The sequence below is a fragment of the Macaca mulatta genome, chromosome 3 (genome assembly GCF_049350105.2).
Source record: "Macaca mulatta isolate MMU2019108-1 chromosome 3, T2T-MMU8v2.0, whole genome shotgun sequence".
NCBI classification, from domain to species: Eukaryota; Metazoa; Chordata; class Mammalia; order Primates; family Cercopithecidae; genus Macaca; species Macaca mulatta.
Genome location: NC_133408.1, coordinates 33210499 through 33231935, shown reverse-complemented (window position 1 = coordinate 33231935; position 21437 = coordinate 33210499). Strand labels below are relative to the sequence as shown.

At 37.2% G+C, this 21437-nt stretch overlaps 1 protein-coding gene across 2 annotated transcripts in view; it reads right to left on the bottom strand.

The window, feature by feature from the left end:
* Positions 1-5122: 5122 nt before the first annotated feature.
* SAMSN1 (SAM domain, SH3 domain and nuclear localization signals 1) overlaps positions 5123-21437 on the bottom strand; it is a 168035-nt gene continuing 151720 nt past the window's right edge. For both annotated transcript variants that reach the window (XM_015133115.3, XM_001082905.4), the window contains 3 exons: positions 20947-21153; positions 18561-18711; positions 5123-6002 (listed from right to left, as the gene is read on the bottom strand). In XM_015133115.3, coding sequence (XP_014988601.3) covers positions 5800-6002; positions 18561-18711; positions 20947-21153 — 561 coding nt within the window. In that variant the 3' untranslated portion in view covers positions 5123-5799. The remainder of the gene's footprint in view (positions 6003-18560; positions 18712-20946; positions 21154-21437) is intronic.

Genomic DNA, 21437 nt, shown 5'->3' with positions numbered 1-21437 from the left:
CACTGTTTCAGTGTAACAGTGTGCTTTCAAATGCCTGTAGTTTGTATTGCTAAAGGAGCACTTAAGATTTCACTTTTTTACATTGTTTGCCATCTAATTATATTTTTTCTAGTAAAATATTTAACCATTACTTCCTGAATCATGGATTCTAAGGTGCGATAAAAATCCAAAGGGAAATGTATTTGTTTCCTACAGAGACAGCTTTTTTTTCCCCAGAGCATTTTCAATGACTGCTGCAGAAACGAATGAGTAAAGGTTTCCAGAATTAACAGTTGCAGAAAACCAACTTACTGTCATACAGAAGTCCGTGCAGCCCCCGGGTAAAAGTACTTATGTATCTCCTTTTGTTGAGTTCTCTATTTTTTTATGAATATGCATATTGGGGGATAAACTTCCATCTGCTCTCTTTTAGCTGATTCTATCACATTTTTGAGCTTTGCATCATTATGGAGCTTCAGAGAAAGATGATCATTTACATTACATATGGATATAAAGGAGAGAAGGAGTTGATGAATTGCAAACAAGTATAATTTATATGGACACAGTGTGCCAGAAGTGCTTTTCACCCCATTTTACTCGGCAACTGGAATGATTCCTGCCCATTCACTTGGCCTAGTGCCCAAGAACTCAGAAAGGAAATGATCCTGTTAGCCTTACACATCAGGATTCTACTCCTGCCCTATGAGGAAATGCTGCTTTGCACTCAGGCCCATCAGGGACCCCAGAAGGTCAAAAGAAACCACGGAATATACTAATGTCATTTTTTTACATTCTTCCCGCATGGTTTCTTAACTTATAATGGACGTCACACAGACCTTCTGATACTCTAACTGTTGGTAATTCAAATGTGAGAGGTTTGCATGATGAAGATAGGGAAGGGAGAGTTGTTCAAAGGCCATATATGTTCCTGGAAGCCTCTCAGCCTCTTTCTGCCCTTCGATTTCCCATGGCAGATTATTTGCCTAAATGCTCTTAAGCTTTATAAATAGGTAAATATCTACATTTAAGCTGCCTTCCTAAGGGCTTCTCTGCTGCCTATAGCACAATGAGTTATGATTCCATAATTTGTCGGAGACCAGGGTCCAAGGTGCACTAATAGCAGTAATAACCCCAAAACTTTTATTTTTTCACTTATTCATTAGGCATTTATTTATAAATCCTTCATTCTTCACAAATGAGTACTCCAGCGGGGCACAGTGGCTCACGCCTGTGATCCCAGCACTTTGGGAGGCCCAGGCAGGTGGATTCCATGAACTCAGGAGTTCAAAATCACCCTGGGCAACATGGTGAAACCCGGTCTCTACTAAAATACAAAAAAGTTAGCCAGGCACCGTGGTGCACACCCGTAATCCAGCTACTCGGGAGGCTGAGGTGGGAGAATCGCTTGAGCCCAGGAGGTGGAGGTTGCAGTGAGCCAAGATCCTGCTGCTGCACTCCAGCCTGGGTGACAGAGTGAGACTCCATCTCAAAAACAAAAACAAAAACAAACAAACAAAAAAACAGATGAGTACTCCTATCACATGCTAGATGTGAGGAATGAAAGCTAAATATAGCGCAGCCTCTTCCTAAGCTGGTTAGGAGTAAACAAAGAAATATTCTTTCATGAAGAAATGGTCATTCATCTGAGAAGTTCTCTTAAGCCAGCTGACTCTCTCTCATTGCTTCTGACAAACACAGTGGTCATAGCTCTGAGACAATTTGCGTCTTAAGAACTTCAAATGCCTGCAAGTCCATGCCTACATCATGGCAGCCTGTGCACTGCTTCCACTGAATGTCCAGACATCAATGAATAAAAATGACGTTGTGGAAATAATAGCAGTAGCTGTTTTTATGCACATACTACATGCATTGTGCTGTGTGCTTTACACACATTATCTCATTTAATTGACAACATTTTGTAGATTTAAGAAAAAAGGACTAAGCTTAGAGGATAAATGACCCGCCCAGAGTCACACAATTTTCAAACCAGATGCTTCAACTCCATGATCTCCTCCAGTCTCTATGTTTAGGTGAACATTGGGTGTGATCAGAGGAATTCGGCAGTTAAGTAGGAGGCCACGTAAAAGGAGTGTTGCTTTTATCTCATTTCCATAGCCAAGAAACCTGGTCAAGTTTAGAAGCTGCTGTTCTTTTACCTACATTTAGTCCCTTTCATTTTGCTCTCAACCTTTACATGATTGTAGCGTGACTTCTCACTTTATGAAAGAGTACTTGAAGTCTGTATGCAAATTAGTTATTCAAGTTTCTTTGATGGTTGTGGGGAGGATGGAAGTGCGTGCATGTGTGAGGTGATGGAGTATCTAAAATTTCTTCATATTATTTTTCTCAGAACTTCTGCTTGTAACGGAAGTTTCTCAACATGAAATGTCATCAATTTAGCCTCACTCAGGAAGTTGCAAGGCACTTGACTGTAACCTCAGTAAATTGTACGTTTTCTGAAATCCTGATAATCTTTAGCTGCCTATCATTTTGAAATTTTAAAAGTTATTCTATTTCTGAACTAACTTGCTTGGCAATTTAATTGATTAAAAGAGAAAAGATTATAATAAAATACTTCAGAGTGTAGACATATTCATGTTTACATTACAACAAGGAGAACTCAGAATTTAAATGATCTAATTTTTGTATTCATCAAAAAATTATTATGAGGATTTTATTTATTTATCTGGAATAAAATTCCTCTAACCATGCATATTGTCACAACATACTTGAATTTGCAAAGATACGGAATCTCTGGGATCAGAGTAACAGTATATTCCGATCTGTGTATACATGAAAGACTCAGTGGGTTCCAATGAGAGAAGCTATGGTATGATTTTCACCCAGTTGTATCGTTAAAAAGACCTTTGTTGGCATCTTCTTGGACAGCATACACGTTCCAAGTTTAAATATTACTGAGTGAATAAATAAACAAATGAGACTGGGAATGCCGTCAGGATTCAACCTAGAAACACAAAGCCAGTGTCATGATCCTGTAATTATTATAATGTTAATCCTTTAGCCATCTTAAAAGGCTTGGGCTCATGTCTCTCACTCAGCCAAAAGCAGCAGAAGGTCCAAGTTCCTCCACTACCTCCCAAACTTGGGTGAGCTGTTTCTTATCTTTCCGCTCCTCTTTGTTCAGCTTTGCATGGCCAAGAGAAAACCTGTCTTCCTTCTGTTGATGTTCACTCCCCCACGTTGAGGGAGCTGAGGCTAGAGCTGCAGGGGATTGTAAGGAGCTGTGGGTAAGGTGAGGACAGCAGCGCTCCCTTAATGTGGAGTATACGTCTGCCATTCTTGTGTCCTTTTCAGTGCAGAACTCGGTGATGAGGCCTTCCTCCTGACCACCTGAGCCTCATGGTGTCTCCTCTTTTAAGGAATCCAATCTCTCTTCCTCTGCTTCAATCTCCTCAAGGCCTCTGCAGCACTTCCTCTCAAAAGCATTTCCCTACATCCTTGACTGGGTACCAGACCTTCATTTTTAAGTGATTGAAGTCGTGGCTGAGTATGCGTCATGGGCGATTGCCACTGTTTTAAAGTCAAGTAGTTTGTTAGTTGCTCCCCAACTTACAGTTTCCTGGCATCTCCATGAAGAAGCTATCCTGTCTTGATCTCCCTGAGGCAGCAGGTTGATTAAAGTTTTAAAATCATGATTAGTGACTTCTGTGTTTAAAGACGCCCAGAATAATCGATTTGGAGTGGTAGCCATAGCAAGAGTGGGGTCAGAACGGAGGCAGCACCTCGGAAAACTGAAACTGAAACCCCATTTCATGCTGTGAAGCGGGAAGAATAGAGGCAGATAGGCGCATTAGCCTCACCTGGGCACTGCACATGCAGTTAAATCTCAGGGGTCTGGGAAAATATGCCAGACATTAACAGTGTAATATCCTCCAGCATTTGAAATAACACTGTGTGTTTCCTGTTTTTTCCTAAGGTATTATGTTTTATTTGTTAAAAAAAAATAGGTCACATTGGAAGGTACTTACCTAAAGTTCGAATGGATCAATTTCAATAGGAAGATGGAATCTGTTATATGGGAATAATCATCATATTCAATGCCTTCTAGCAAATATTTCCTCAGTGCCCACTGTGTGCCAGGTATTATGTTAGGCACCGGTGATTAAAAAGGCTAAACAAAATAATCTCTGTCACAAGGAGGTCACAGTCTTACAGAAGGGCAATTGTCATACAAATATATAAAGCATAACATGACAAGTGCTATGACCCACAATTGACAAGTGGAATGGAAACACAAAGAAGAGGGCACGAAAGGAAATCGTGGAAGGCTTCACAGAGTAGGTGACCTTCAGGATGAAGAAAAGAGGGAGACTTCCTAATGTGGAAAATAGCAGAAGACACTCCAGGCAAATAAATATGAAAAGTCACAAAGGGAAGAAAATTGCAAGTTGATTGTTATGACTGGAGTGTAGATTGAGAGGTGTGTGTGTGTGGTAGTGGTGGTGAGGGGGTAGTTACAATTCATACTGTAGGTACAAAGCAATTGGGGAATACCTTATGCAGCCTGGAAGAAAGTTTGGATATTATACTAAAGACAATGAGAAGCCATCCAAAACTTTCAAGCAGAAGAGTACCTGATTTGATTCATGGGTTAGAAAGATTTATCCGGAGGCTGTGTGGAGGATGGATGAGAAGGTAGGGGGTCGGTTGGAAAGTTACTGCCATATTCCGTGCATGAGATCATGAGGATCCAAAGCAAGACAACCACCATGGAAATGGATAGAACGCCATGAATATGAAAGCATTTTTAGAGGTAGGATCCATAGGGCTTGATTACTTATTGAATTTGTATGAGGAGGACATATGTGAGATGAAGCAAGAAATGATTTTCTGCTTTGATGACTGGCTGGGTGTTAGTAGCAGTGAAGAGGAGTTGGCAATAAAAAAGCAGAAACAAATTTGTAGAGAAAATCGATGGTTTGGTTATGTGGAATTGAAGTTTCCTGGGGGTATCAAGTGAGTCAGATAAACATCACTGGGGTTCAGGGGACAGATGAAGTTGAGGAGGTTGAGATTATTGCTATGGGATGCACTTATATTACAAAAAGTAAGGAGTGTCTGGGAGGAGATATTTTCTCTAAAGTCCAATATTAAAACCCCCAAGTAACACTACTCTGGAAAATGCAATATGCAAATAGTTCTTTTTATTATTAACATTAGGTTATGTCAAATTTTAAAATATTTACACTTAAAAGACAAAACATCTGTACAATTATTACAATTGGTTTCACTAAATCAGAAGTGACAACACATTATCTATACTTCTATACTAGAAAACAAAATGAAGTCAACAAAATATAATTACTGAAACTCCACTGTGGATCAGGATAAAATGTGTCCAATATTAACTCACACTTTCCCAATAAGTGTAAAAATGAATATGGCATTGCTTGGACAACTTGTTTCAACAATGAATCCTCTGTTACTATTTGTTTAATAACATATACAAATTCAAAACTGGCAGGTAGGAAAAAAGATTACTTTGTTTTTTGCAGATATTGTACTTGTAAAAGAAAGTCAAATGAAGCATATGTCACACGTACCAAAGTCTTACATTATGCCTTTCTAATACAGGCAAGTGAAATATTAACACATAGCATTTAAAATAATAAATATGTATTTTATTGACAATAATTTGGAATGTTAGTGATACAAAATTTTATGTACAATTATTCAGATTAAAACATTTAAATCCTGGGTTTTATTTACAAATATTTATCTTCCTCTCTTATTTGATGTTTTAGCTCAAGAAGAGTTAAAACGGAATGCATCTGTAGATATATAGTTGAGAGTGTGTGTTCAGTCACTCGGCTCTGCGATAGTAATCTTTTGTACCATGTCAGACAAATTTTCAGACTCCAGATCCTCTTTGCCATTATCTGAATTTCCTGATGAGATATAACAACCAGAGTCCCTTGGGCAGTCATCTAACTGTGACTTATTTAAGGAGATGTCTGAGCTCAAGGATAGGGGCACAGGTTCATTTTCTTGCTCTTGAATAACTGTAAATGGAAAAGAGGGCAGGAGTTAGGTAAAGCAACACAAAATCTTATTCATGTACTCATTCACTTTCAAGTATTATCCTATTTTAACTGTTCTAGCCATGACTTCATTACAATGGAAAGTTCTGCAAGTAAAAGATATCTTTGTTTATTTCAAAAGAGAGGTTTGTACTCAAATATGCAAGCTACTGTTTTATTAGAAGCCAAAATTTGCCCCTCACTCTTCACTTGCAGTTTCATGGAATTCATGTGCATTTCCTGCATAAGCAAAGATCAATATGGACTCTCATTTTACATTAATAATAAGCCGCCAGAGAAAGCAGATTGTATCCACAGTGTGACTGATGTCTTGTCCAAATACTCCTTAAAGTATCATTACAAAAAGGCACTTATAGTTTAAATGCACAATCCAAGTCAATAGTGATCTTTGTGAACAATTTTAGATTAATGATAATCTGGATTAATTAATAAATTATCACTATGAGTAAGAATGTACAGTAGGACTTCAATTATTTGGACGTTAACTAATAAAATTTTAAATATCCAGGGTTTTCCTATGTTTGCATGTATCACAAAATAGATATAAGAAACCAGGTTGCTTTTAGAAAGTAACACACCAAAATTTCCACTGAATCTACCTTATGAATATTTAGTCTTCCATATCTTTGTCTGTAGTCCTGAATAATAATCATTTATTTTCAGATTGATAATTCTGCATTCTTAAAGCAGTGTTCTATATTCAACAGGCATTATCTTTTAGAAAAAGATGAATATTAAGGATATAACAAAATATATTTTGGAAGAACCCCTAAGCAGCCTGAGGTTCAAATGTTACTCTTCTCGATTCCTTTAGCGTCAACTTTCTCTCTGTCCATGTGAAGCTGAGCTCCTCAGAGAAGAAATAGGTCTCAGGTACTGCCTCTTAACTGCAGGACCGTATCTTCCTCTTTCCCCTTCTAACATTGGGGCTTCACCACAGTAGGTATTTGAATAGCTCCTTCTTGAAAGAACCAAACACACATTTAAGGTTGGGAAAAGAACTCTGCCTACAGAGGCTTTGCACTTCATCCCATTCCAGTGAGAATAAAGTAAATCCAAACCTCGAAATCCTTCAAAGAAGGAAAATGTACAATTTTCTTCAATAGGCTATTATAATGCTAATTAATTTATATCTAGGAAATCTACTCTTTATCTTATGTATTTTATATATATATGTATATACCTTGCTTTAAAATGCATTTTCTAGTTTCCATATGTTTTGCTAACATTAGTTTGCGATCCACTGTGTGTCCGATTGCCATCAACTTCCATTACAAATGAGAATTGTGCTATAAGTTACTCTTGTATTAATGAATTAACTTCTCTTTAATATTTATAGAATGGTACTAGTTATGCACCATCCATGGGAGAAATTGAAAAGTATTAGTTAAAATATGTTCTAAGTTCTGTAGTTTCGAAGAAGAAGACTAGTTGAGAAAGCCTGGAAGAAAATCATAAAAATTGCTGCTTAGTCTACTCATCTTCAGAATGAGTCATAAAAGTTCTTCTAACCTTTTCCTTAGGGCTTGTATTTGCAACAGTGAAACCATATTCATGCCATTCTTCTGAATCTTTTGCCCTACAACTTCATTTAACTATAGATTCAAATATCAGGTATTTGTCTAGTGATATTATAACTAGTTCTAGGTATAAGATGACAATTTTAATATGCACCTATCGTGATTGTTATTTTTAAATTTTAGCTACCATGGAAGCATTTTGTGTTCATTATTCATAACAATGTCTAAGTTTGGGAGGGTTTACTTATGATTCACTAGTCTTTCTGAGTATCAGTCATTCATTCTTCTTTCTAAGCCCTTTTTTTATGAAAAGGCAGCACGAAAATGGGACCTCATTCTCTGAAGAATTGCTTTCTATCCTGCCTCTGCTTTTCTATCTTATTGCCACCGAAATGAAATGAGCCAGCTCTGTGTTCCATTATCCAAGTGTTTCTAGAAAAGGCCAGAGGAATGAGTCATTTTGTATGCATTCTGCCACATCAGCAGTGATCATCCTATTTGGAGTGTGAACCTCTTAGTCATAATGATTGTGGGGATAAGGCCACATTTCCCCAGATTATGTTTGGGCCAATATTACCTCAATGCAAAATTAAAAGAACTGATCTACTTCCCTTCACATTGATATCCTAAACAAGACTTGGCATAATAAAAACTGTTTGTTCCCAATACTCTGTTCTATTTAGGCTGATTACCAATTGTGGGACTCTCTTCAGGATACGAAACAGAGTCTTTAAGAACTATAATTTCCAAAATTAGTCCTTCTCCTTTTTTTAAAAAAAAAAGTATTTAGCTTGTTATTTCACCCCCAGAAGCCTCTGTGCATTCACCTCAATGGGGAACAAAGTAAATAAATTAAAAACTGTCTTTACCAGAGAATATGTCATTGTGTAATATTAGTAATAAGAATGTATTTGTTTTTATTTCCACACGAGAAATGCTATATCACATTCTCTAAATTCTAGGAATGATTTTATTTTAAACACAGGTCATTTATTGTAGAAACCTTTCATCTGCAATTTTTATGGAAAAAGAAAATAGTTTCTCAGTATGAAAGTTATGCAGCACAGTAATTTACAGAACAGCAGTAATTTGCTAAATGATTTCCTAGTGAAATGAAAACATGACTGTGCCTCCTCAGATGCTTCCCACCAGGCTTGCAATAATTTCAGGCAGGTGATCAGCTGGAACCCCTCAACTGTAACTATAAAAAGGCAGGTCATTATGTTATATTACGGAGATGAAAGCTATATTGCATTCACTTTTGTATTTGGAGGATCGAGATTTTCCTCTTCTTGTTTCTTTTCATCCTGACACTAATGACAGGGATTGGCACAAACCTAGGTCTTGTGCTATGGGTGTGTTTTTCCTGCAGAGGAGATGAGCTCATACTAATGCATCCACATTTTCTTTCTAAGTCATTTAGTCCCTTCATGTGGCCATGAAACAGAGTAAAGCTAACTGGTCTACCCAGAAATTGAAACCATAACCTTCATCAGTTTTGTCCCATGGTTCAATCATCTGGGCTAACCAGGCAAGTAACACATTGGAATAAGAAACAGGTTTGCCTACGAAATTACGGACTTCCCATAAGATGTTTCAGTGCATCTTTTTATACTAAACTGTTTCGGATAATATGCTAGGTTTAAAAAAGTATACATAATTCATGTATTCTATTATTAAAATTATATAAAAACATGCACATATGCATACAATTTACAAACAAAAGTGTTCAAATTTGTTAATTTCCCCTCTATTTCTAAGGTCATCCACATTGCTTTTTAATGAAAGAATTAAAATGGTATAATTTTTCAATAAAGCTCCCAAATGGTTTGTAAATATCTTAAAGGCCAAACATATCTAAATTACAATACACTGAAGCATTATTAAATAATTTGAAAAAGGGTCTTTCTTATTGCTGCCAGTTGACAGCAGGCATAATAGGAACTCCAGAAAGCTGTATAATTCTGTACTCTATGTAATAAAAATAAAAAGATAATATTAAAACATTATATAGGAAATATTTTATCATGGAGAGCTAATTTGCATATTAAAATAATTTATTTCCTACCAAAATTGTTACAGAATTGTAAAAAGCCCATGAAAAAACATTTTAAGATAGGTATCAATGTTGAAAAAAGAAAGGGTGGCCTGGTGATGAAAACAGAAGACAGCTAATATAATTATTCACAAAATAATTATATTGGAGTTGTGACATTTAATTAATTAAGAAAGGCAATCTCAATTATACTAAAAGTGAAGATAGTTTTAAGGAAATAAAACTGGATCCTTATTCTGGGAAAAAATCCTATTCTAAGAAGAGAAATCTGCCCCACCTTTACATATTAAAAAGTTAAAGATTCAACTTTTATGAAAACTAAATTTTGCTTGACTCCCAGATTTCTTTGCCCAAATCATCCAGACTTTGTCTTTACCATTTTGCTTGCCTTAGTTTTGAAGCCTCTCTTTCTTTGAGCCAAGTACTATAAAATTATGCCATCTTGAGGGCATAGGAAAATTCCTGGCTAAAGGAATTTCTCAATAAATAATTTTTTAATAAACACAATGATATTTAGATGAATTAAAGAAAATTAGAACTAAAGAAGAGCAAAACAGGAATTTTGTTAAAATTCAAATGAGAATACCTCTAAGCTCCATCAGTCATCCTCCTGTTTTTCTCTTTCCTGGGGCCATCTCCAAAGAGGGAAAACCCAGTGACACACATCCCAGGATGACTGAAAACCTCAACCTCATGTTTTAACCTCACTGGAGTCACTCAAATGAAAACCCAGCTACTGTTCAGGTAACTATGGCCCTATTTATTTGTCCACATTATCCATGGAGGAAAATTTAGTGGACAACATGGCATGTCTCTCAGTTATTTTTCATTTCATCTAAAGCACATTCTTAAGTTACCTGAACACTTTAATTCTCCTAATAACAGTGACTATCTGGTGTTCATTTCACTTGAATACTAACCCACCTTTTGGAAACACAACAACAAATGAAAAATAGGATTCCATTCATAGGAAAACAATCCATTGCTTCTGTTCCCCTGAGGCCATGAGAGGATATGGAGTTGAAATGACTTCCCCTGCTCTTGCCTATCTCTTTTTGGAGCCTAGCTTCTAACGAGATGTGTACCTGGAAATAGATCTTTTCGCTCTCAGCCAGGGCAGTCTCCACTTCCACTGTGCTAGGTACTTCAGCAGGGGCAGAGGCATACTCACTCAAGATCACCGTAACTCAGCACCTACCTGGGCAATCTCTTTAGACTGCTCCTCTCCTCAACCACACACCCTACGGAGGGCTTTGGTCCCAGGAAATATTTATCCTCCTCAGTTAAAGTTGTCATATTGTACTGACTATTTTGGTAATGACCAAATAACATTTAAAACTGTCACACATTATTTAATTAGGGGCCTTGGAAAGTCAAGTTCATATTTCTTACAGGTTAATTAAACCCATTTACTTGATGAAGGAGTTAAGAACATATTACCCCAAAATACGCTGCTCTGGCATATTGACTATTTTGAGTTGAAGACACTTGAAGAGAGCAGGTGCAAGAATATCACTCTGACTTTCCTTTTTTTTTTTATTTTTAAGAGAGAGAGAAATAGCGTCTGGCTAGGTTGCCCAGACTGGTCTTGAACTCTTGGGCTCAAGCAATCCTCCTGCCTCAGCCTCCCAGAGTTCTGGGATTACAGGCGTGAGCCACCATGCCCAGTCTGACTTTCCTTCTGCTACTTAAAGGCAGATGACATTTCCATGTGAAAGCCACTTTCCCTCTACCAGAAGGAAAGTATCATTCCTATCCTTGGGGACAGGAAGTTGAGGCAGAGGGAAATCTGTACAAACAAGCAATGTTAGACAAGCCCTTATCTTTCTACCACTCCACCCAATTAGCTAGCCTATTTCAAGCTTCTGTGACTTGCCACATTTTCCCAACTTGTTACTCTTTTTCTACTTCAGTATACAAGTGTTCAACTCTAACTGCATCTTTGGGTCTTCATTTCCTATGACAGCTCCCTTGCCACATGAAATTTGTGTTAAATAAATTTGTGTGATTTTTCTTCTGTTGGTCTGTCTTATGTCAATTTAATTTTCAGCTGTTGTAAAAAGTCTAAGAGGGTAGAGATAAAATTTTGCCTTCCCTATATAGATATGGTAAAAAACTAATCTAATTTCATTATGTCTAAAATTATTATTTTTGACAAAAATAGGATTACTCTGCATATTATTGGTCTACAATTTGCTTTCACATTTAACATGTTTTTGAAAAACTTTAGTATCAGTAAACAGCATGCTGTATCATTTTCCTAACATAACACCTTCAAAACTACTCTATTGTTTGGGTATATCTTAATTTATTTAACAGGTTAATTATTGATGGAAGTCCCTATTGTTTTTAGTTTTTACCCCAAACTACTATATTTTTAGCTAGTATTTTTATGCGTTTGTATCTTGACTTTAGTAGAACAAATACTTAGAACTGGAATTTCTGGATATGAAAGTGTGCATATTTTAAACTTTGATTGTGTTTTACGTTATTACCTTCCAAAAATGTACTTATTTACACTCTTGCACACCCGCATGCACACATGCATGGTTAGCATATTCATAAACTAAATCTTGACAACATACCCGAATACCGATCTGCTTATTACAAATACCTGTATGTGTGAGGTGGGATTGCAGGCAACTTTATCTTTATAATAATAGAAGACTGACTTAACTATTTGGGGATCTTTTGACCTCCTCATTCATCATTTACCCATTTTACGTGCATTTGTTAACCATCCACTAATGCAAATCACAGGACTAGGGGCTTGGGGAAAGCACATGGTAATAGAAGATTCGGTCTTGTTTGGCCAGGGTAATCATTACAATGCTATGTGTAGTATACAATCACAATGCAATATAAACACAGGTATAGGAGTGCTCTTTACATACAGGCATTAGAGAGGTACTTATGTGACTAAAGTGAAAAATCTGTGAACACTTTTCATTGGAAATTTTCTGGTAGAAAAGTGAGAATCCTTAGGCTTCATTTTATAGTTTTTTTGTGTGATATAGAATATGGCATCCATCACAAATGAAAGTTTAGAGGTAAAATTAAAAAGAAATCTGAAGAAATTAAATTGCGTGAGGGCGAACAACTATGACTGTAGATATTAAATACATACAAGTAAAATGCCTGCATGCTTTCTCTACTTTCTGTGGACAGGTAGCATAGCTTTTCTTCAAAGCTGTATATTTCTTGAATCTAGATGCAAATCATATGGCAAGTGGGTTGGAAACTCCAGGTACACATGTCAGGGGCTAGGGCACCAGGCTATGCTGGCACACTGTTAGGCCAACTGCTGGACTGCTGCTTGGCATAACTACAAATCTCCCCTGCTGACAGCTCGTGTTCCAGGCTCCTGGCTGCGGCCCGCCATTTGCCCTGCATCGATTTGGGCAGGCAGGCAGGCAGGCAGGAAGGCACAACTGGGGATGCTTGAGCAATGAGGGGCTGCTGTGACCACAGCTGGTATCAAAGTTCTGGCACACAACCCACCCTTTCCCCTTCCTCCTCATTTGGCACTGCAACCAGAGTTTGCAGGTACCTCAAATGCATTGTATATAGATTCCGTAAAGTTTGCTTATTCTGTTACATTTTTTTTCAATTTTAAATTTAATTATCCCTGTAATCTAGAGCAAACAAGGTATTTCCATCACCCATTTTCCCCAAGGACAATAGTACACATTCTCATAGACACAATTTTAAGACACATCGAAGTGCTTCTAAATGTGGAAAATGAGGAACAAGTGCAGAATAAAGAAAAGATGTTTACTATAAACAACAGTAAACCATCTTATTATTCTAAAGAGGCACTTCAGAGTAAGACAAAGGGGCCTTGAAGATTGTGTTTATGGAACAACACACACACACACACACACACACACACACACACACACCCCACACATTCTCTGTTCTCTTTTTTATTTGGGAATATATACTCCCAAAGTAAATGAAACATTTTTAAATTCAGATGACAAATAGAAAAACCCAAATATGCACAAAGTAAACAGATCCTGCTCTCTTGTCCCTTCAAGAGCTGCATCTCACCCCAGTTTTTCTTCTCCTTATAACCTTATCTAGATTCCCAGTTGAGGGAACCGATGACCTAATTCCTCTCAGTTCTAATGCAACACAGGAGCAAGTTCCAAATATCTATGCTGGTCTTGCTGGGACAGCAGAATCCCAGGGGTAGTTATCCTCCTCCAGAGGTAATCCTGTGATCAGTGCTAACACCACATGCCAGCCCTTGTATCAACTTGTTGGAGAAGCATCTTTACTTCCCGCCAAACAGTGACCTAGATACCATCTCACACCCGTTAGAATGGTGATCATTAAAAAGTCAGGAAACAACAAATGCTGGAGAGGATGTGGAGAAATAGGAATGCTTTTCTTAGTGGGAATATAAATTACTTCAACCATTGTGGAAGATAGTGTGGCGATTCCTCAGGGATCTAGCACCGAAATACCATTTGACCCAGCAATCCCATTACTGGGTATATACCCAAAGGATTATAAATCGTTCTACTATAAAGACACATGCACACGTATGTTTATTGCAGCACTGTTCACAATAGCAAATATTTGGTATCAACCCAAATGCCCATCAATGACAGACTGGATAAAGAAAATCTGGCACATATGCACCATGGAATACTATGCAGCCATTAAAAAGGAAGAGTTCATGTCCTTTGCAGGGACATGGATGAAGCTGGAAACCATCATTCTCAGCAAACTAACACAGGAACAGAAAACCAAATGCCCATCAATGACAGACTGGATAAAGAAAATCTGGCACATATGCACCATGGAATACTATGCAGCCATTAAAAAGGAAGAGTGCATGTCCTTTGCAGGGACATGGATGAAGCTGGAAACCCTCATTCTCAGCAAACTAACACAGGAACAGAAAATCAGACACCATATGTTCTCACTCATAAGTGGGAGTTGAACAATGAGAACATATGGACACAAGGAGGGAAACATCACACACCATGACTTGTCAGGGGCTGGGGGGCTAGAGCAGGGATAGCATTAGGAGGAATACCTAATGTAGATGAAGGGTTGATGGGTGTAGCAAACCACCATGGCATGTGTATACCTGTGTAACAAACTTCCACGTTCCGCACAGGTATCCCAGAACTTAAAGTATAATACAAAAAAAAAAGTATAATCCAGTTTACATTTTCAAGGTCAAAGTGGGTACAATGCTATCTATCTTGGGCTAAGACGAGAAAAGGAAAAATGCTTGCTTTAAATCTTAGAAGTCTGTTTTTTTTTTGTTTGTTTGTTTTTTTGTTTTTTTGTTTTTCCCCCATGTTTTGTACCCCATCTTCTTGGTCCTTCTAGATATATTTAAGTCTCACGTAGGACTTGTTGTCTTTTCTACATTATCTCAAAATTTTAGCTCTTATCCTCATGATATGTGGCCATTTTGCTCAACTTTTATATTGAATGATTAGCAAAGCAGATCCTTTTATGTTCTCAATTTAACAAACAATGAAACACCAAACTAGGAATTTATTGCGATTCCTCAAACTGACATCATTCACTGATCAAAATAAAATGCATCCATAATATCTTAGAAAATTTACATGCCCTACTCTTAAAAAAAAAAAAAAAAGCAAACTATTTTTAACCTTCAACGTGACATGCATTTGTTTTTAACTGTCTCAGTTTTATATAACCATATACTCAAGGTCTTTATCATTCAAGGTACAGGAAGGTCGTGCGTTTAATCTTTAGCATGGTTGTAGGAGATATGATTCACAGAGTAGAAAATAGATAAAAATAAGCATGCAGCCAGCATGGTGCCAAATCATCAGAACTCGCCATCTTATCAACAAATGGAAGTCATTCTTCTTTATTTCTTGAGCAAAGCAGTTTCATATAAGATAAATAGCTTTCAGTCAGAATAGCCTAACATGCAATATGCATCTTTTTGACATGTATATTCTAATACTACTCTAAACCATAAGATTAAAATAAGAAAAATCTCAGGGTAGTGTGTTGACAAGAAGCACTGGTTGAATCTGTATTTTTTTTTCCATTTTTCATCTCCCAGAATTTGGCTGTGTGTATGTTTGTACCTTACGGGCTGTCATTAAGTAATCAACTTCTAGTGACCTTCATGTATCATTTTCTAAAGTTTTATGCAGGGGAATAACTTCTGGGACATGTCCTTTTTATATCAAATATATATCAAATATCAAAAACCATTTAATGCTTTGGAGACACTATGTTTTGTTTTCAGAGACCAGGATATGGGCAGAACATGTTTCTAATAGATGTAAGAGACTGAATTATGGATTTGTGAGCTTGAAAAAGCCACTTAGCTACTGGATTTTCATCTTCTCATCTTGCAACGGAAGAATTTTGTGTCAGGTGTTTCTTTTTTTTTTTAAATTACACCAGCTCTATAAATAATTTTACCGTCTATGAATAATTGTTCTTTTGTTAGCATAGAAAGGAGACAGGTGATGAGTGAGGTGGAATGAAAAAATTAAGGGATGCAAGCCTTTGGCACTGAACCCATCTTCCCTTTATGGGTCCCTGGGGACGCTGGTCATTGCTGAAAGTGCTGCTTGCCCAGGTTCCCAGCCCCTTCTCTCCACAAACCCTGTTGACAGGCAGCCATGGTAGCCTCTCATCTTTTACTTTCTGATATAGAAAACTGAACTAAAGCCCTAGAGACAATTGGTGAAGTAGCAGAAAACTTCAATTTTCAAATATTCATTGCTCTCCTGTTGGCCAATTTGCACATGTGGAGGAGTTTATAGCAGACTCCCTTTGATTCAGTCTGCATCTCTGCACTCATCTAGCTGTTTGACTTCTTTGAAATTCATCTCCCAATTTTTTCCTCATCTGTAAATTGAGTAAAATACCTAGATGTGTGCTATTATGGAAGAAAAGCAATTATTTACAACCGTTCAAAAAATACTCTTCTCCTCCCTGTACTTCATGGCCAAATCATCTTGGAGAATATTGGCGATGACACTGGACATTGTCCATAATAAAACTCTATAGAATCTATTTCTAAGCCAAACATTGTTTAGTGAGGATCCATGTCTTAAAATGACAAGATGTGAAGGAAACTGACTCCTTTGCCTGAAAGAACTTACTATATCTGTTTATACTGATCAGTTTTGTCTTGACTTGAAATATTGATTAAATTGGCTACTTTCTGAAGTTTGAACTTTGTCTGCCTCTGTGACCACATCTCCCTCTCTTTTCCATCTCCCAGCCCCACACTTCAAAGAAAGCATGTGATAACCTAAGCCTGATGATAAAATCAGTCCTGCTGATGTCAAATTAGTTATGTCTGTGAAAGCTCTTGGAAAAGGATAAGAATAAAGTAAAAAACAATTTCTTAAAAAGTAAACTACTTTTCACTAGATAAAAAGCCAGTGTATAGGAAACATGTGCTCTGCCTCAATTTTGTGGGACTTATGAGAGACAGTATAGAATAACCCACAAAAGGACAATCAGGAGGTCTGGTCCCTAAAGAATGCTTTCCTCCCTCCTCACTCTCCATCTGGGCTGTTACTTGTAGTGTTAGAAAGTATTACATAGCAGCACATACACTGGGTTGGAATCCCAACTCTACACTTCACTAAGGGAGTGTTTTTAGACAAGTTACTTACTGTCTCAATTTCTCATCATAAAAATGAGGGCGGTACTGTCTAACTCAAAGATCTGGGGTAAGTACTCAAGAGAATAATCAGGAAAGACCCTGGCCCAGAGTCTTGCTCAGAGCACACATGTTTTAAAAAATGTAGTTAACAATTTCTAGTATTATTTTTACTACTGGGTGTGGTGGCTCATGCTTGTAATGCCAGCACTTTGGGAGGCCGAGGTGGGAGGATCACTTGAGGTCAAAAGTTCGAGACCAGGCTGGCCAATATGGTGAAACCCCATCTCCACTAAAAATACAAAAATTAGCCGGGTGTGGTGGCATGCCTATAATCTCAGCTACTTGGAGGCTGAGGCATGAGAATCGCTTGAACCCTGGAGGCGGAGGTTGTAATGAGCCGAGATCATGCCACTGCACTCCAACCTGGACAGCGGATTTAGACACCATCTCAAAAACTAATAATATTAATACTAATAATTATTTCTAGTAGTTGTATTTTTTGATAGAGAAGGCTGGATTTGATCATCTAAGTTCCTTTTCATCTTTAAAGTTAGACTTTCCCCATTTGGTTGCTCACAAAATACTCCTTGCGGAGTCTGGCGCACCCTAAACTCAGTGTTTGGGGACCTGACCAGATTTGGCAGGAAAGGCAATCTGGATGGATAATTATAAAAAATGAAAGCTATTCTATCGTTACAAGCCTGGTTGGTGTAGACAGTGTTCTGTAAATCTCCATGATCATTTCATCTTCAGTTAATACTTACAAATACAGAGAACCATCTCATATAATAAAAGTGAGTGCGGAATATTTTTGCAAGCTATTAGAACATTTTGAAAGAGTACTATAAACATGTACAAGATGTGACTATGTGGTAATGAAATGAATTTTCCTGTGTGGCATGAAGGCTCATTATCTTAAAGCCATGCTCTGCGCTGTTTTACAGAAGCCATGTGTGACGTTTCTCACTAATGGCTTATGCTGTTCCTAAATACTTGTCTCTAACTCCCTCAGTCTTTGGGAATGCAGACATCCACTTTCATGTAAATTAATACCTTTGCAGAATGGAAATGAGGCAGCCAGAAAAGTCCTTTCATTTCTTGAGTCCAATAAGGAAATAAGTTCCTTTTCCTAATTATATATTTGACCATAGTTACTGTTTTCAAACGTACATGGAAATACTCATTTTATGGGAAAGCATGCTTTCATGATCTCAGTAAATAAAACGGGGGCTTTGTTTCTCATGATTATACTATTTACACTAAACTGTGATTATCAGCTGGGGAGAAGAGTAGGTGTGCACACTTACTTTCTTCTTCGAGGAAGTTTTCAGCGGCTGATAGTAACCTTCTTCTGTCGTCTGGGTTTTCAATATTTAATTCAATGAGGTGACTCTCTTTTATATCCTTTAAATCTTCTAGAGTCTCATAACCATTGAGCAAAAGTGTTGAGGTATATTCCTGTGGGACAAAAAATATAATGCAAATTAGATTCAAATATTTTATTTCTAGTTCTCTTTAGATTTAAAGAAAGTATAGAGATGCATATAGGAACCAAAGGTGCCAATACAACTTTCGCTTAACTTCACTTGTATTTGTTTTTGACATATGAACTCCAGGGCTCTTCAATGGTTGTGTTGTGTAATTCTCGCCTTTTGGAAGGCCAAATGTAAAGAGGAATTAATTACCTTAAGCTATACAATTCCAAATCATGGATCAATTAAATAGTTGGATCATGCATCCCATTTGGAAATTTTTCACTTCTCAACTAACTGAATTGGCAGAACTAGCATTGCTTTAAGTCTGTCAATAAAATGCCTCTAGCAGAGTAGCATGCTACAGTTATATTTCAGAATCTACATCTCTTCTTGTTTTCATGATTGCAAAAGCATCTGCTCTCAAAATGTTCTTGGGGTAGGTTAAAAAATGAGTTTGAAACAGATGTAATTCTGTACAAAAAAGTGGGTGTAGCATTTTGGTTGAAAGGCATTATATAAACCAAAGGAATTCAAGACTTTCTACTTAATTGAAAACTTTTACTAAGCATAGAAGCACTAGTTGGGGCAAGAATTGTTTTCTCAGCATGTATATTTTGTTCATCATTGGAATCAATATATATTAGTTTAAAATTCATAGGTTTCTGATTTCAAAGTCTATATGTTATTGTGAAACTTCTTTTTTTTTTTTTTTTTTTTTTTGAGACGGAGTCTCCCTTTGTCGCCCAGGCTGGAGTGCAGTGGTGCGATCTCGGCTCACTGCAAGCTCCGCCTCCGGGTTCACGCCATTCTCCTGCCTCAGCCTCCGAGTAGCTGGGACTACAGGCGCCGCCACCACGCCCGGCTAATTTTTTGTATTTTTAGTAGAGATGGGGTTTCACCGTGTTAGCCAGGATGGTCTTGATCTCCTGACCTCGTGATCCGCCCGCCTCGGCCTCCCAAAGTGCTGGGATTACAGGCGTGAGCCACCGCAACCGGCCTATTTTGAAACTTCTATCCTCTCGAACAAAATAAAAATATTAAATGAAGTTGAGTGCTTTTTCAACTTCCTCAGATTCCTCCCTCATTTTACTTGATCTAATTTCAATATCCTTATTTTAATTACTAAAATAGAATAAGAGGAAGTCTAAAAGTTTTAAGTAATCAGGAAGAACTTATGACTAGCCCTTTTTAACAAAAAAAAAAAAAAAAAGGGAAGAAAAGCAAGAAGAGTGACAATTCTTTCTTTAGAAAAGTATATTCTTAGCACTGAATTAGAATAAAGAAACACAAATTCCTGTTCTGACATATAACCATTTAACTGCGGGTTCTTGGGGAAGTCATTTCAGTCTCTTAGACTTTGGTTTTCTCACAGGTCACAGAACAAACAAGATGGCAGAGGCAAGGCGCTAACCCATACATTCTCATAGGAATATCCCATTTGAGGTGCACCAATAGTAATATAAGAAGGCTTAGATACTGTGTGTACAGACAGGAACATAACTAGATAATTCAGAAAAAAACAATTAAGAAAAGTGTAATTGACTATTGTCTTGATGAATTTTGAAAACTATCGAAGTACTTCTCAGTTAATTTTAGAAATGGATTGCAAAACTGTAAATTGATTGATACTAGATGTATTATATGTACACACCATTTAACAAGGTAGATATTTCAAAAGATATTTGGTAATATAACAAGAAAATAATAATTGGGTTATAAATACAGACAACACAGTTTCCTTAACACAATCATTATGGGGCTTGATGATCACCGTTTCCCTCAAATTATTTTAAAAATAATTACATTCAGTTATCTTCTCTCAACTTGATTTTGACCTCTGCTTTGTAGAAAATACATTTCTCTTTTCATTTTTCCTTTCACTTTTTTAGACTTACTTTATTCCTTATATTCTCTTTACCATTCTCATTTAGACATTTTATTAGGGCCTTTTATTCTCCTAGATATTTTTCATTGTTCATTGCATTTTCTCAACGTTCATCTCTATTGTCACTGCTAAATACTATTAAGGTATAGTCCAAGGGATATTAGATCAAGACTTGTCCTTGCATAAAAACATGTCATAAAGGAGAAATAAGAGCTCTTCTAGGAAAACAGGCTTTCCTTTGCTTCTAAGTCTTGTAACACAAATACTGATCCACTCCCTTCAATTTTTCCATTTACATGCCGCCAAAAGCAAACAGGACATAGATTTGCTCACCTGAAGATGAATCCTCTCTAGGAACTCCTGCAGAGTCTTGGATTTTTCATTGTTACTCCTTCGGTTTGCCTTTATTTTCTTGGGGGCTGCTTCCTCTTCTGAGATGACATCCACATAAATGAATTTGAAGTTTCCCACTTTATTGTTCAACATTCCCGTCCACATCCCCATTGGTGTTTTGCAGATAATGTCTATGATGTCTCCTTTCTAAGGACGAAGAAATCCATAAACATTAGGTTTCAGAGAACTATAGTGCTATAAAAATTGGTAGAAAGAATGAAATCATAGAAAACTAGGATAATGAGGACATTATGCTAAAGCGGTTCAGATATAACAGAAACAAATCTAAACATTCACTTCTTTCAAAAATTCAGGCTGGTGGCATGGTGGGTCATGCTTATAATCCCAGCACTTTGGTAGGCCAAGGCGGGAGGATTGCTTGAGGCCAGGAGTTTGAGACTAGCCTGGGTGACAAAGTGAGATCCCATCTC